This window comes from Neolamprologus brichardi, chromosome 5 (assembly GCF_056152115.1).
Source record: "Neolamprologus brichardi isolate AB-2024 chromosome 5, ASM5615211v1, whole genome shotgun sequence".
Classification (NCBI taxonomy): Eukaryota; Metazoa; Chordata; class Actinopteri; order Cichliformes; family Cichlidae; genus Neolamprologus; species Neolamprologus brichardi.
The window spans coordinates 21,705,131-21,721,875 of record NC_142108.1 but is presented as its reverse complement, the minus strand read 5'-3'; the positions used below and the strand labels follow the sequence as shown (position 1 = coordinate 21,721,875).

At 39.3% G+C, this 16,745-nt stretch overlaps 1 protein-coding gene across 1 annotated transcript; it reads left to right on the top strand.

Annotated features, from left to right (window-relative positions):
* Positions 1-561: 561 nt before the first annotated feature.
* Positions 562-5,804, top strand: mych (myelocytomatosis oncogene homolog). The gene is made up of 3 exons (XM_006783034.3): positions 562-822; positions 2,320-2,848; positions 3,536-5,804. Exons 2-3 carry the CDS (start codon positions 2,329-2,331, stop codon positions 4,084-4,086), a joined length of 1,071 nt encoding a protein of 356 aa, XP_006783097.1. The 5' UTR covers positions 562-822; positions 2,320-2,328; the 3' UTR covers positions 4,087-5,804.
* The last annotated feature ends 10,941 nt before the right edge of the window (positions 5,805-16,745 follow it).

The window sequence follows — 16,745 nt, the reverse complement described above, 5'->3', positions numbered from 1 at the left end:
AAACGCGGTATAAGCCCCTTAACCCGTAAAAATGCGTGAGCGTATCCTCTACATTCTCCAGTAATGAGTGAGATGTGTGTGTTACTCATTTTTAATCCCTGAAATATATCATTAAAAATGAATAAAAATGTTCATTTTAACACCTCAAGTGTGGTTCACTTGACTGTTTTATCATTTAGACTGTCAAAAATCACTGTTTAAATTGTTTTATATTGGCTTAACTCTGTTATTGGCTTTCAAATGACGCCTTAAGGCGAGAAGGAGAAAAGTAGGCAGGCAGTGAGCAGTTAGATACCCGGCTTTTTCTCAGTCCACGTGTGTTTCTTCCCAACTTTACCCGCCACCGTATTCCTGGAAATAAAGCAAGCGTATGTATCACTCCGCGCATAGTCCCGGCTTCAGTGTGCAATTAAACCAAATTGCCGTCACCCCCGTTTTTTCCGCGTGGACTTAATCAAAAGAGAAACGGACGGCGGTTATGTCAGCGGTGGATCTGATTGCCGTTAACGACAGTTTGTTGGCTATTATGTTTTGGCGCGAGTTTAGCGGCGGCGGAAGGATCGCGGCGTACGCCCTGTATTAAACTCAGTGACCGCTGCAGCCACACCTACTCTGGCTGATACAAGCGGCGGAGGAGAGAAGAAAAAGCAGGATACACCCGAAATGCTGCCCTGCACAAACTTCAATTTTACACGCAGAAAGTTTCGCTTGGGCAGGATTTTCTAGTCGTTTTCGTCTCGCTGTGGACTTTGCTGGATAAATAGGGCATTTTCTACTTTTTGTCTTTATTTTGAGTGCACTCTCCTGTAAGGACAGTTGAAGGTAAGACAGCTGTTTTATCAGAAACCTCATTGCACGCATGTGAGAATGGGAGTTTTGTGCATTTTTGTATTTTTGCTCTTTTGGTGTAGCTTAACGGTGCTTCAAAGAAGACAAAATATGACTGCCGGTTTCACGTGGGGTCCCGGCGCTGTTTAACGCATGCTGGGTTTAAATGACCGTCAACGCCGGTTAACCTTTAAATCTTTTTACGGACTTTGAGCTTTTACCAACGGTTGACTTTTACTTTTCTTACGGAGATTCATTCCTAGACTCCGTGTACTTATTTATATTATATTTTTCCAGTGTGTCACCTTAGTGAATTTGGTTAAATGAATCATTGCACAATAGATTCTGCAGATGCATGAAGGCAGGACGACCTAACAGCAGATGCGTTCAAAAACGTAAGGAAATTCGTGCTCTTCTATTTTCACATTCCAGCTGTGCTTGGTCTCAAGTATTTTTGGTCGAAGTCCTTCTTTCGTGCAAGAGATATTTTGGATACGTTAAGAGAGAGGAAAGTGTACAATGTATTTAATATTGCTGCGTAATCGTTGTCTGCGCTCTGCATCTAAGTTGTAGCTCAGCTTTTCCCAGGCCGTGATGGTAAAGAAAGGCAGCCTTTAACTCCCGGACACACACTGCTGCTTTTGTTCTCCCACACTGCCTGCTATACATGCACATACCATACGACCCCACAGGAGTATTATAAGAGTTCCCCCTCCTCCAAATAGGACCATAGGTCAGGGTGTTCCAGCTGAAACGACCTTGGTTAAATGAGAAATGTTTTTTTTTTTTTTCTTCAGTGAAACTTTTTTAAAGCTTTTGTTGTTAAAGCTTTTGGGAGTGACTTTTAATTGAGTACAAAATCAACATGTAGTGTCCTATGCATGGTTTTTTTTGTGTGTGTGTTTAATAGTGTATTCCTGAACAGAGTTGGGAAACTGTCCTTTGTGTTGTGCCAGAAAGCGGAATTTTTTTTTTGTATTTGTGTTTAACAGCAGCAAGAGGTCTAAGTATCGTAGCAAATGCAACCCACCCATTCCTTTAGACTCAGAGTATTGTTTTCTATGTCAGCAGGCAGCCTGACTTAATTTGCGAGTGTTTTATTATTCTGAGTAGGAACAATGTAAATGGTGGAAAGAGGTGTAAAGTTTCTGTGTCCCAGCTGTTCCTGTGATGTCATGGGGAGGGGGGTATTTTTTTGAGGAGGGGGGGGGGGGGGCTTAAGGGCCTCCCCAGGAGCAGAGGGGCGGGGTTATAGTGATGTAAACACAGATAAAAAGGTAGCGCCTGTAGGTTGGGGACTCAGTCTAGAGGAACAGGTTAAAACTTTCACTACAACAGGTGTTGCTGCTGCTGGGATTAACCCAATAGACGCTGACTCTGCGCTGCTGTAAAGACACTACTGGATCAGCTTCTCTGGATTTTAACTTTATAAGCTCCACTACCTCTTAGATTTTTAATTTATACCTTTTTTTGTTGTTGTCGTTCTCCCAGATTTCAAACATGTTGGAAAGTTTCACTCAGTCGCAGGACTGGCTTTGTTCAGAGCCGCTGCTCTTTGATGACGAGTTCTGCCAAAGCCTGATGAAAGACCTCCAGGCATTACCGACACCTCCACAGTCGCCCCCCATGAAGTCTGGGCTGGGTGGTGATAAGCCTCTGTCCAAGGAGGACCAGCTCAGCTATGTGTCGGATATTCTACTGGAGGACCACGACATGCAGCTCAACTGGCAGTGTGACTTCTTCCACTCTGATGCTGAGAAAGAAGGCGAGCTTAACCAGCCCTGCTCTGGGGAAGCTGAGGACTGCCTCTGGCAGTGCCTTTCAGCCGAGGAGAAGCTTGTCTCCTCAATACTCAGTTGCAGCCCCATACTATCTGACATTGATACCCGCATCTTTGAGGAGATCGCCGGCTCCACACTTGACTGTCAGAGCCTTATGGAAGCTCCGGAGCCCAGTGAAGCCACATCAGACTACGGATCAGTTGGTGGCGAGCTGTCCACATATTCGTCTAGCGACTCTGGTAAGTTGAATGCTTTCAAGTTGTAGTGCTGATGATCAACTCTAACTTTAATCTCAGTCCTGCTTTGTTGTTGCAGTGCTTATCAGTATAAACACCCACACCCAGAACAGCCTCACTGGCATTTCATTGACAATTCTGTTAATGTTTACTGGCACTAAGCCCAAACTGTTCTGTGTTCAGCTTATCAGGACAGCAGCACCCACCTTTAATCTGCAGAAGCCTTAATGACTGAAGTGTGTTATTAAGGTGTGGGTGAGGTTTAAGATGTTGAGTGGCATTAAGTAGATTAGGGGTTTTAAGAGAAATATGTGTGTGACTCATGTTTAGCGGTGAGAGTTGTGGCTCAATCTATTATGCTTTTAATGAGTCATTTTACTGCCTTAAGCCCTGCAGCATCTCTGGGCTAGAACGGAGATGGCAGGTTGGCATTTATATTAGTTTTTCAGTGGTTACTATCTCTTAGATATGATAGCTTGTTGTGATTTGGTAATTCCACTGGAATTCTTTGTGGATGTTGTAAACTTCTAACTAGCTCAAGTTAGATTTTCACAACTGACTGGTGTCCTTCGGTGGGCTTTGCAGTCTATACTGTGTGTCCTTTTAAAAGTTGTGCCACAACCCACCAAGATTATGACATGGTCATGGGGGGGCCAAAGAACTACTCTAATTTATTTATTTTTTTTACAGAGGAGGAAATTGATGTGGTGACTGTGGTCCGCTGTTCCTCAAGTTCCTCCCCTGAGCCTTCATTGGCTGAGCGTCAGCAGAAGCAAGAAGAGGAACAACGTGCTCAGCAGCGATACCGCTTTGAAATCCAGCTACAGCACAACTACGCTGCTCCCTGCCCTGCATCACCGCCGCCATCAAACAAGCGCGCACGAGGGAGCGATGGCCCGTCACGCTTCCACTGCCTTTCGCGCAGTTCTTCTTCATCAACCTCATCGCGTCACTCATCCCGAAACTCAACAGAGACGGAGGATGAGGAGGAGCGGAGAAAGACTCACAATGTGATGGAGAGGCAACGCCGAAACGAGCTAAAGAACTGTTTCATGCGCTTGCGCGACAACGTGCCTGAGCTGTCGCACAATGACAAGGCATCTAAGGTGGTGATCTTGAAGAAAGCCAGAGACTGTATTTATAGTTTAGAGGATGAGTCCCACAGACTGCAAACCAGGAAAGACAAACTTAAAGCCAAACAGGAACAGCTGAAAGCCAGACTAGAGCAGCTCCGTAGGTAACGGACCAGGATTGGACACTTGTAGGTTTTCAGAGACTTCTTGGGTCGGGGAGGGCGGGGCAAGGGAAAAGACTTTGTAGATAGATGGGAGTAAGAAATGGCTTTTCCTGCTGGAAAGCGCACATACAGTTGTTTCTGTCATGTAGACTGTATATTCACATGCACACGGTTTCCCTGGACACATTGCCTCATAATTAATCATTGTCATGCCTTGACTGCTGACTGTAGAGTGTAGTGCATTTCTTTCTTTCTTTTGGTCCCCCTGCCACCTCAATACACAAGACAAAGACAACATCCTGTCATTTCTTTTGCGTCATCTGTGGGAGTATGTCAAATGTCAATGATTTAAAGCAAAGTCTCAATTAGACCAATTAACTGGAAGCCACTGCAGTACAGTGTTGTAGTTTAATGAAACTTGAATATTATTTTCAGGATCTTTTATAGCCATATTGCCTATGATCCCTCCATTCTCACAGGTCTTCGGTGGCTTTAGAGTTAATTGTGCTTTGTTAACTTTGACTTAATGTCATTACAAAGTTGTGCCTTCAGCCTTGTATGGCTTTTATGTTTGGGCTAAACACAACTATTACCAGAATCTGTGTTAATCCCAATGCTGTACACAGCAATGCTTGGCCTCAGTTCAGCTCAACACTAGTTCACTCACTGAGTTGTTTTTGTTAAGCTCAAAGGTGAGTCATATTAAGTGGCCTTCAGGTTTGTTTTTTGTTAAGACTGAACTGCAAGCTTTGCAAATCAGCCAAAGTTTGGGCAAAATCTCTAACATTTATATTTTGCATGTGTTTTTCGTTTTTTTTTTTTTTTTTTTCTTTTTTTTTTTTCTTTTTTATAAACAAACAAAGCGGACAGACTCAAAGTTTTAAATTAAAGGTCGGAGGAGGGTGCAACAGCTGCAATCATAGTCACTTGATTCAGTCATTTTGCTTTGTGTCAGTTCAGGTGAGTAAGTGTCATTTTGATTGGTCAGTTGGTGGCCCTTGTACTTGGATCAAATTGTAAAAAATGAACAGTGTTTAAAAGAAACAAAAATCACACTACTTGTGATTTGAAATAAATATTTTATGTAAAGACTTATAAATCAACAAGGGCCACTCACTAATAAACATTCCCTGTTTTGAAAGATTGGATTCACAGGCTGTTCTATAAACTCTCGCTGTAACACAAAATAGTTTATAAGACATGAACATGTCCAGCAGAATCCTGGACTGTCAGGTGATTCATTTGCTGATGTTGCTATTAAGGTTAATAATGAAATGTGCAGATGGCTTAATTAGGTTTTGAAGTAAGTTCTTCCTAAATCAGTAAGTATTTGACACATTGATTGCCAGAAGCAGTTTTGCCTTGAGATGCGTGCTGTTCAGGACACTGTCTCCTTTGTTTTCTTCCAAACCAGTTCTTTCAGGGAAGCTTAATTGTATTTCTGCAAATATTTAACTGTTCATTTCATAGAAATTAGTCATATAACTGCCTTGTAAACATGCAGTGAGCAGGGATGACTCAATTTTCTTTAGGAAACCTACCTCCACCTGGCTGCAATCGGGCCTGTGATGTTTTTGTTTGCCTTTTGTTCTGTTGTACATATTGTACAGTTTTTGTTCAAGTGTACATTTAATATTGTAATATAACTTATTTTAGTCTTATTCATTCTTTGTTGTGAATGCACTTTTTTTTTTTAAATAAAATTTAAAAGTGTAAATTAGAGATGAAGTTTTTTGCGTGGTAATTTATTATGTGTTGTCAGAGCACTTACAAGAAGGGACAATGGGGAAAACTGTGACATGCTATTGTCTCTTACAAAAAACAAGTTGATCAATATACCTGAAACTTTTTATCGCCTAAGAGAACATATCTATTCATACCCATTAGCATGGGCTCATCTTTTATTGAAAATGACAGTCCTGCCCTGAAAGTGCCCTGGCCAAGTAATATAGTAAAGTCTGTGGAAGTTGCATAGTAATACACATATACAGCAAAAATGCACAAGTATAGATGATAAAGAATGAAATATTTGTCAGGTGGTTCCCGGGGAAAGGGAGAGTAAATTTGACTTCCAAATAAATCTGGAAGTCATCTGCATAAACATGGAAACTCAAATGATGCTTCTAGGACAGGGGTGTCAAACTCATTTTAGATTGCGAGCCACACATAGACCACTTTGATCTTAAGCAGGCTAGACCAGCAAAACTCTTGTTTCTGTCGGTGTCAAGAAGCCTTTTTTTTTTTTTTTTTTTTTTTTAATATTGTGGCGATTGTTTTTTAATTGTCATAAAAACCAGATTTCTATAGTAAGTGAAAAACAAACATCTGTTTTTTACAAAGTTACAGAGGTTTTATTAGAGATGTAAGTCGTTTTGCAATTTGTGAAAGTTGAAATTTTCTTTTGTACTGGATAGTAGAAATTAGACTTTCAGATGTTATTGTACTCACCAGTAGACTGGTGTGTAATAAACCAGCAAATAATGCACGAAATAGGGATTTTTGATGGGAAACTAGTCTTTCGAAGCACACAGAGAGAGAGCTATGAAGGAAGTGCAATTTTATGGTGGAAGCAAGACAGCCAACGTAAGTGGAAATTCACTCAAATCTTTTTTAAAAGTGAAGTGTAGCGTAGTGATCTTGTTTTGCCGTTCAATGAATTTTGGTTGGAGAGTGACAAAATCTGGAGTTTCAGAATCTGTGAGATGTCGGTTTTCCGCACCCGATTGGCCTTTCCTGTACGTGGGATCCACGCTTTGTGTTTACATCTGTTTGCTGTTTTAGCTTTTGGTGGTCATTGAAATAATTTTGTAAGCTTTTAGCTAAGATTCTGACTTTTCTGTGGATACCACGTGTGTATGTTTAAATAACAGATTAAGTTAAATTAGATGTTGTCCCTCTCCCTTTCAAACAATCGAAATGTGTTGTGGGAAATGTAGTTTGCGATCACTGTGTGCTTTTAAGCAGCAAACGGTAAACTTATTTTAAGATAATCATTGTGAAGCTCTCGCAGGACACATAAAACGGCATGGCGGGCCAAATTTGGCCTGCAAGCTTTGAGTTTCAGACATGTGTACTAGAACATTATTGTATTGTATTAGCAGGTGCACCTTGTTAGCATTAGCTTAGCAATCCACTCTCTTGTGTAAAAATACTCTCTTGAGGCCAAAAAAAACCCCAAAACATTTTTCAACAACTTTAATGCTTGAAAACAGAATCCAGAAATCAATTGGTGATGTCATAGATTTTACATCCATCATTTATTTTCAGTCTATGGTTTTAGCATAAACTGTTATCATAAAAAATGTTCTAGACAATATGCAACCCTAGACAAATAAGGAGGAACATGTGTTCCACTGTTTTTCTGGCATTACACTGGTTTTAAGGTTTTACTAACCCTCCTGTATAACCCCACACTTATTTTTCCTACTTCTCCTCTTCCCTATCTTCTATATGCTCCATTCCCAACCATTTAGGTGAGCTAGGCTTAAACTGGCAAGACAAAGAGATGTGTGATCTGTGCAAAGGTTTTAGGCAGGTATGAAAAAATGCTGTAAACAGAATGTTCAGAAATATAAATGATTGTTTATTTGCCCCAAATGTATTCTGCAGCAGCACAACAGCCCCAAACATACAACCCATCTTCAAAATAAAAAAGAACAAGAAGTACTGGAAGTGATGGTATGGCCCCTACAGAGCCCTGATCTCAACATCATCGAGTAAGATGCTCTTTTGAATTCAAAGGATGGTCACACCAAATATTGATGTAATTTAGATTTCTCTTTTGTTCATTAACTGTATTTTGTTGATTGATGAAAATAAAAGATTAACACTTCCATTTTTAAGAGCATTCTTTGTTTAAAGCATTTTTCCTCACCTGCCTAAAACTTTTGCACAGTACTGTAGTACTGGGCTAACCAGCCAGAATGAGTAAACTCCTGTTAAATGTACAGTTTGGTTTTTTTTTTTGTTTAAAGTAACAATTTGTCCAATTTTTAATACTGGCAAAATATCAAGAAGAATGTGAGAATTATACTTGTCCCTCTGATGACCATGTTGTTCCCACTGCTTCTGGCTTGCAAATTCATAGTCCTTCTTCTGTTTAAAAATGCTCACCCTCACACACCTGTCACTCTCCCGTATCAACGGTATCTCCAGACCGCTCCCAGGTGTAGAGATATGCAAACATTTTCCCAGGGCAAAGTGTGCTCAGCAGCAATTGTATGTTGTGCAATCTGAGCTCAGTCCATGTGTTGCAGTCTGCATGTGCAATCCGTGGACATGTGCCCAGTAGGTGTATGTGTGTGTGTTAAACTCCCTTGAGTAATCTCATCCCCTCTATATTCACTTTTGGGGGAAAAAAACAGTACACTTAATTTAAAAAACACTTTATATTGAGTAAGAGAGTAATGTAAGGATAGCTGTAATGTGTGTGAACATATGTTCTTTATGATCACTAAAAAAAAAACATGATTTAAAAATGCTTACCCTCACACTCCTGTCACTCTCCCATGATTTAAAAATTCCATTTTAAGGCAAAGACGGGGGTTGAAGGTAAGGGTAATTGGTACTATGGAAAAAGTGTACAGAAAATAAATGTAAGTCAGTGTAATATGACATTAAACCATCGACATGCAGCTTAGTTTACAGCTATGTAGGTCAAGGTGAGCAAGTGGTTTTGTGACTGTCAGGTGGATCAGATAGTGACTACAAGATTGGTCAAGATACCATAAAAGCCTTTTTATCTGCAACGGCAGATTAGGCTTGTCATTTTAAGAAAGGGAAGCCTGATAAGTCACTCAAACAACATTAATATACACAAGTAATTATTTCAGTTTTCCTGTTCACAGTATTCAGTTAAAGGGACATAAAAGTGAGAAGGTGGAGCTTTGTGTTTATATTTTTCCTGCTAAGATTAGGGTTAAGATTATCTTTAATCTGATTGCTGATTACCACAGTGTATTTCTCTGAATGAATCATGCAGGTTTATAGTGCAGTCTGAAGTAATAGCTCTTTCAGCTGCTTACCTGAGAATTGACAGGTCAACCAACAACTGACCAACAGACCAATCTTCAGTTCTTCAAACAAATATACACATCGCACACGGTCAGCTTATGCTTCTGATAAGCACGGTATCTTTGGTTAACATTTGTCACTGAGCAGCTTATGCTGCCTTCCTTGCCGACCTTGGAAGTCAGGTATCTGAACTGTGAGTGACATCACTCCTAAGTTGAGCTCTTTCCAGTGATAAAGTAACATAAGCAAGAATAAATGGGATTTGTTTTGCTCCTTCAAGGTAGACTTAATCATGCATCCAAAGCAGTAACGAGCAATGTTAGATTTTTTTTTTTTTTGCACTTAAAAATAGGCCTACAGCACATTCATAGGTAGAGCCTGGTCAATGCTCTGTGTATGGCATATTTAGCGAGTCGCAAATACATAGTAGTAGTAGTACTAGTAGTACAGACTAAGTTTTACAATCTTACTTATGTGTAATGTGTACTAACGCCACCTTGGACTGTTGACACAGGTTGGTGATGCTGCTCCGAGTTTCCGAGTTGAAAGCATTCCGACTGGGAAGTTGGAAATTCTGAATGGCTCAGATTGTTTCAGGTTGGTCACTTTCAACTGAGATGCTCTAAATTCAACACATGGTACACTCCGTTTGAGAAAACCCAACAAAAACTACTGATACCATGAAGGGTGCAGGATCTCCGTGTTTGCTTGGACCATTGAAGACCTTTAACGTAGACTGAGATGTCAGTGTAAGAAGTTCTGCTGTGTAATGTCTACAAATGTCCAGATCTGCAGTGCACATGCGACTTATGAAAGAGGACACAAAAAAAATTCCAAAGGCTGAGTATTTGACATAGTAAGGTTTTGGGTGGAGTGTTTAAATTCAGGCTGGAACAGACCAGGCCCAGTGTGTGTGTGTGTGTGTGTGTGTGTGTGTGTGTGTGTGTGTGTGTGTGTGTGGGTGCATGTGTGTGTGTGGGCGTTGCACAGTAGCTGGCTGTATTTACTTCTTGTGTGGTTCTGTGACCCAAATATTCTGAGTCATTTATTCTGATCTGCTACATCGTAACAAAGAGAGAGAGTGAAGATGAGACATGGAAAAATAATACAAGGGAGGAAACAAATGAAAAGAGTTTATAAAGAGAAGGAGAGGGAGAGAGAGAGAGAGGGCAAAAATAAAGATTTAGAGACTAAAAGCAGTACCCATTTTATTTTCCAATGTGCAGGAAATAATGACAGACTGAAAAGAAATGTTAGAACATAATTCAATCCAAACCACATTCTGACTACAAACCATGAACCACAGTACAACACACTCATCATAAGTGTATCAATCTGGTCCCCATATGATTGTGTTTTTGCAATCTGAAATACAAGGAGTGGTCCAGTGTGAGGGTTGGGGAAGCATCTCCCTCACTAAGGTGAAGCACACACTCGCAATGTCTGACAGGAAGTTTTGGTTTTGTTATGCTTTTATTTTGAAGTTCACTAACCACTCTCTCTTTTGAGGTCAACTTCCTGAAGGCCTGATTCAGGGAGTGCACACATGATTATGGTAATTACTCACTGTTAGTGGGGTAAACCATTACATGAGAGCTGGGGGTGGGAGGAGCCTGAATCTTCAGTTTGATTTGATTTAGCTCATTTGTATATTATTTAACTGGGTTTTGTTTGTTTTCAGATGTATGTGGGGTGTGTTAAAATAAGTGCAGTATTGTACTGTATATGTTTATTTGTAGCTGGAGTGTGTAGGGGGAAATCTCTTAAATTCTATTGGTGGTATGATCCGGGCCTATTTATGGAGGGATTTATGTTGGGGGGGCTGGGATGTTCATGTTTAGGTGCACCACCGGTGAGAGTGTTAAAACTTTGTGTTTGTAAGAGAAATATAACCAGAGTTCTGGAAAACGACTGAAGTCTGTTGTGGTTGTTTTTTCTGTCATCTGGTCCCCTTCACATTAACTCCCGTACGCTACATCCAGGGAAAATCTTTGGTTTTTAACCCCTAGTTTATGTACTGATTAGTTGAGCTGCTGTAGTTCTGTTTGTTTGTTTGTTTTTGGGTTGTTTTTGTAATTGGATGTGGGTGAAGTCGATGAGTGACACCAGGCACCTTATTAAAACAACAACAAAAAAGATTATTTGAGGCCTTATATCTATTTAACAGTGGAATTTTTTTCAATAACCTAAATTAACATTTTGTAAATCAAGTGATTTCTTTTTAAAAATGGAAGTATTTTAGCCACTCCTTATTAGCTAACATTTGAAGCAGTCAAACAAATTTTTCACTTGTCTAATATTGACAGCTACATGGTAATTATTGTAACTGACAACTGAAATTACCAGCTAAAAGTCAGTGACATGCAAAATTTTCATACCCAGTCTAGAAATCCACTAACCTGTTAATAGTTAAACGCACAACTTCTTTTTGCACAAGAACTTAGTTAGATAACTAAGCAAAGTTAGTTGTGTAATAGGGAAAAATGTGCCCTGAAATTGCTGTTTGCCATAAGCAACAGGACAGCAAATGGTACTGATGATAAAGGGGAGGGGTGACAATGGCTGGTGAACATTTTTCCTAAATTTCACTTGATCCAGTTGTTACAAATTAAATACTCCAGATTTAGAGCTCCGTGGTTTTATTCTCGGACTCTGCAAGAGCAACGCATATCTGAGACGGTCATATATGGATAGGCCCGCTTACTGATAGCATGCAGACCTAGGAGCAGAAATAAAAATTGAAAGCTTGAAATTGAATGTTTACAGGAGTCAAAAGCCTCAGCATTTGACTCACAGTATAATAGGTTCCCTTTAAGGATACACACCAGACATACTGAACACTGAGCTCTCAAATTTTCCTACCATATCGAAAGGTAAACAAGAAAGTTGTTTTTATGTAAAAAGCTGATTTTCATTTGTCAATAATGCCATGAATATTCTGCAACTCCATTTTAATTCTGCATAACTGGTGTTTAAACTCTTTCTCCGAGTCTTCACATTCACTGTAAATAAATATGATGCAAAACTCTGATTAAAAGTCTCCATGTGATAAAACGATGATCTTTCTTTTGGACATAGATTATAAGGCAGCTGTTCTCAGTCATCATCTTCATCATCATGTGTTCACCCCCTAGATGTTAATTCCACATTTAGCTTGGATGTGACTCAACAGCCGGTAATCGGTGGTCTTTCTAACTCAGTCTTGGCTGACACAGCTGCCCTACATTCCCGTCATCTGTAACCCATTACCCAGAACCCTTTGCTCTTTTGCCTGGCCAGAAGCCTTCCCCAGGGCTGCGAACAACTATGATGATGCGTTTCCTGTCTACATGTCACTGGCTCTGAGAGTCATGTTAAAATAATAGGGCTATTATATCAGATATGTCACGAGTGTAAGATCCCGAGGCAGGCTGGTTGGCACACTGTGTGTGCAGGACAGCCAGTGGGGCTGCCAGGAAAGTGTGAATGCCTGTCTGTTTGCTTATCTGTGTGTGTGTGTGTGTGTGTGTGTGTGTGTGTGCGCGCGCGCGTGCACGTGCGTGTGTATGTTTAGTTTCTTTCTTTTTTGTGGGTAGTATAAGTCTTGTTCAAAGATTTTCAAGCTGAGAAAATGAATGTAATTTACAGTTAGCCTGTTCTAATGTAAATATCTTCACATTGAAATTGCAGACTAGGAGCCAAATGTGTGAAATGTGCATACTTACTGAAGATAAACTTCAGATATTTGGTGCAAGACTGCTGCATGAAAAATGTTGTGAAAGCTTGCTAAAGGCACATTGGCAGATTTCAGAAAAATATGAGCATTTTGCGACTAGACTTGGGAAGATAAGCAATCAAAGGCATAAAATTAAAAACAAAATAAAAACTAATTCCAATTGCAATTCATTACAAAATAATAAATACATTATTTTACGAGCAATTTTTACTACAAAGCATACTAAACATAAACAGAATTTACTTTGTTGGTGTGTAGTTAATATCTGACAAGACTAAGAGTGCATTGATGACACCCTGCATTGTGCAGTGGCTCATGGATCACTTTAAAACTGCCAAGGGAGATTTTTAGTTATTTCCTTTGCGTTATTCCCTACAGGCACCAGCGTATTTACACTGATGCCATTTTTCCTTTATTTTTACTATATATAAAACCACATTTGTGAGCATATGTTTTGAACATTTTCTTTGAAATTACTATATTTACTTGATATTATAGTCCAACATCCTCCATGTCAAATACAGTTGAAACTTGTTTGAGTAGCTGATTAGAGGCTCTCAGCGTTGACACACCGTTTTCAGTGAATGGGGGGTGGGGTGCTACATATAGTAGTGTCTTATGGCTTTCAAGTGCAAATATGGTGGAGACAAGCAGGCTGTAGGCTTTTACCTGATCATCTAGAAGCTTGTTTGCTTCCTGATTGCACCTTTGGCTTCACTGCACCGCCTCTGGGTTATCTAATGTGAAAAGTTCTCATTAACACATCATTAGCATGCAAAAGGAGCAGATCACTGTCTGTCTCAAACATTGTTATTCTCTTGGCTCTTTTCTGGTCTTGTTGGGGCGCAGGTTTGAGGAGACTGAGTCTGTGACTAAAACTCCACCCTGGCTCGTGTTTCCAAGCAGGAAGAGAATGCCAGATAAATTTAATGAACCTTTGCATAAATTCAATAAGAAAGATCTGTGTTCCTATGTCTACTCTTCTCTTTATTCCTTCTGTTTGTCCCAAATTTTCCTTATTCCTAATTTCACAGTCTCGCATTTAGTCCAGTGACACTTCACATCATTTTTCAGGCCAGTTTTTTTATTTTTTAAAAACACATCTTTATCCTGCCTTTTAAATTATCTTCTCCACAAACACTTAATCTTGGATTTTCAGTGAGTCTCCTCAGAAGTTTACATCATCCATTGACTAACTCTGGTTGACCATTACTGCTATTGTCCTATTTCCTATTTTCAGTCAAGACTTATGACTTTATGTCACTTCATCAAAACATCAGAACTCTTCTAAATCTGTTTTTTTTTTTTTTGCTCACGAATAGTTTTGCACAAATTTGAGAATTAATTTCTTCTCCTTGAACTGCAGTTATTCTTATATCTTACTTCCCTCTTGATTGGTAAATGCCCGTTTGATGATACAATACAGTTTCCTGTTGTGAAAGTTTTGGAGAAATATATCAACATATATATCAATTGGAAAACTCCAATAACTTCTATAGAATGACTCTAAGCTATAGTGCATACATGTTCACAAGGGCCAAGTCAGAAATAAATCAAAGCTGCCTGTGATGAAGAGTCATAAGAGTAAAGGTAGCTGAGCTGGAGGTTCAGGTGTACTATGTGAGCTTAGTCTTGAAGTTCACTTGCTGCCTAATGGTCTTGCATTTGGATCATTTTTCACTAAATCAACACATTGTTTTCCAAACATAAATATGTGATTTAGTAGCCAATACACACCCAAACAGTGAGTGAAAATGAAGTGAAACTAAGTACAAAAACAAAGCTCCCAAAGGGGGACAGTCACCACCGCCCTTCCTGCCTCCTCATGCTGTTTCAAACAGGCTGGGGTTGTTATTTTAAATGTGCCAAATGTAGCCTCGAACTGCTAGGTGTAAGGAGAGAAAAGACTCAATTTACATAGGTCACTTTAATTTAAAGATACTGCGCTTTGTCATTTTCAAAATTAAGCCATGTTTGCCTAATGTTGACTCAGCTGACATCATTACTCAAAGATGGAACGTTATCATTGCTCTATTTAACCATTTCAAGTTCTGTATATAGTATTGTCAACAGTGTTTGATGTGTAAGTTCTCCTTTTAAAGAATTTAACGAAAGAAGTTGAATTCACCCCGGAGAAAGTTTTTAAATGAACTAATGAACGCTGATTTGATACATGATGCTCTCTTTCACGTCATAGAAGACTGAAAGACCTGAAAGACTTTGCAGTGAGCCTTTAGTTTAAAAAAAATTGTGATACATCACACATCCTTCCTCCATCAACCCGACGATCAAAAAAACCATAAGAGCTCAGTTGTTTGAGGTCAGGAGACTGCTGATTGCACACTTTGATCAAGCTTATAGAATTATTTCTTCACAAAACCAGGGTTACTCAGTGCATGCAAATCAAGGAGATTAGGGGAGGTCCCACTCATTTGTCATGTAGAGTGGAAAAAACAAATGCAGTGTCTTGAGAGTAATGAAAATTCCCCGTGACATCTGACTTGTCTTTGTGGTTTTAGCTAAATGTGTCGGTGAGTAAGTGAAAGAAAAAACGGCTTGGTTTTAAGGTTAGATGTAGATTCAGGTTTAGAATAGTGAAAGACCTGGTGCGAGATTTGGTTGTATGTGGGTTTTCTTGACATTATTATGTGGAACTCAATAAGGTCAGTTTCAGACCAAAAAGATGGGTGACTACTAAAGTAAGTAAAGATGAAATGACAGAAATAGTTTTGGTTCATCAAATTCTTTTTAAAAGCTATTTATCTTGTCTGGCAATTAAAGAATGTTAAAATACAACTAATTATGAATTTAATTAGTCCAGTCTGCAAGTCTATATAATGTATAGGACCAAATATATATAAATCAACAGAGAATAACTTTTTTTTTAAAAAATACTAAAATACATGCCTCTCTTTTAAATTGATTTTCACCTTATATGCATCAAAGATCAAAGATCTGGACATTAAAGCTTTATTCTTAACTCATCTGCAAGTTTGCCAATGAATGTTTGGATCCGTCATCAAGTGCCTGCCAGTTTTTATGACAGAATCTCTACCCACGCTCATTCCTACAGTGGAATCATTAATACCACAACATTTATCTGTGAAGTGCTCTCCTGGCTGATTTTAAGCCATCTATTGCAGTTGGCTTTGTCCTAGTACAACACCAAAAGTGGCTTTCTGTGTCGGTCTCACCTGGTCACTTTCATAATCCCATGACCAAGACTGGTTCAACTCTCTGTTGCTCTCCTAATGCAAGTGGGTCACTTCCAAATGGCTATCCCTTTGCTGCAAGGTGACATGGTCAAAATAATCCACTGATCTGAGGTATGTCAATTACTTTTATCTCCATTTATTTTTTTGTTTCTTTTTTTTAAAATTATATTTAAATCTCAATTATGTGAGATATTTGTTAAAGTATAATACATGCATTATGTTAAAGTAAAAATATGTTTTAAAAAAATGAAGATTACAATTACTGACCAATATAATCATGACTTTTGCTACATCTCAGTGGAATTTTCAGACTGTTCACTGAAAGCATCTAATACTGGGTGTGAAATCCAAACCAATGGGGGCGATGGGGGTTCAACTGCTTTGTCATGCCAAACAGAATATAAGGGCTCAATGAATATGTAAATATGTATATATGCCACACCCATTATGCAAAGATGCTTTAAAGTCCAGGTATTTCAGCCATCACAATTGATAAAATCTGTATGTATCAGATAGTTGTCTTCATTTAAATTAAACAACCAACCCTGATGGGGCAGGGGTTAGGTAGAGCCTGAACTTTTGAATGGCCTATGGAATGTTGCAGGGTGGGGGAGGGTTTTGGAGCAGCATCTGAATGGGGTGTAACAGTGATCCTGTGTTGGCTCTCGTCTGGTGGGACAAATGATATGTTGATAGTATTTTGGGAAGACCTTGTTCATG

Bases quoted from the DNA above. Each gene is read 5' to 3' on its own strand.
- mych (XM_006783034.3), top strand. From the start codon at position 2,329: ATGTTGGAAAGTTTCACTCAGTCGCAGGACTGGCTTTGTTCAGAGCCG. The intron at 2,849-3,535 runs GTAAGTTGAATG...TTTTTTTTACAG, and splicing joins ATATTCGTCTAGCGACTCTG to AGGAGGAAATTGATGTGGTG.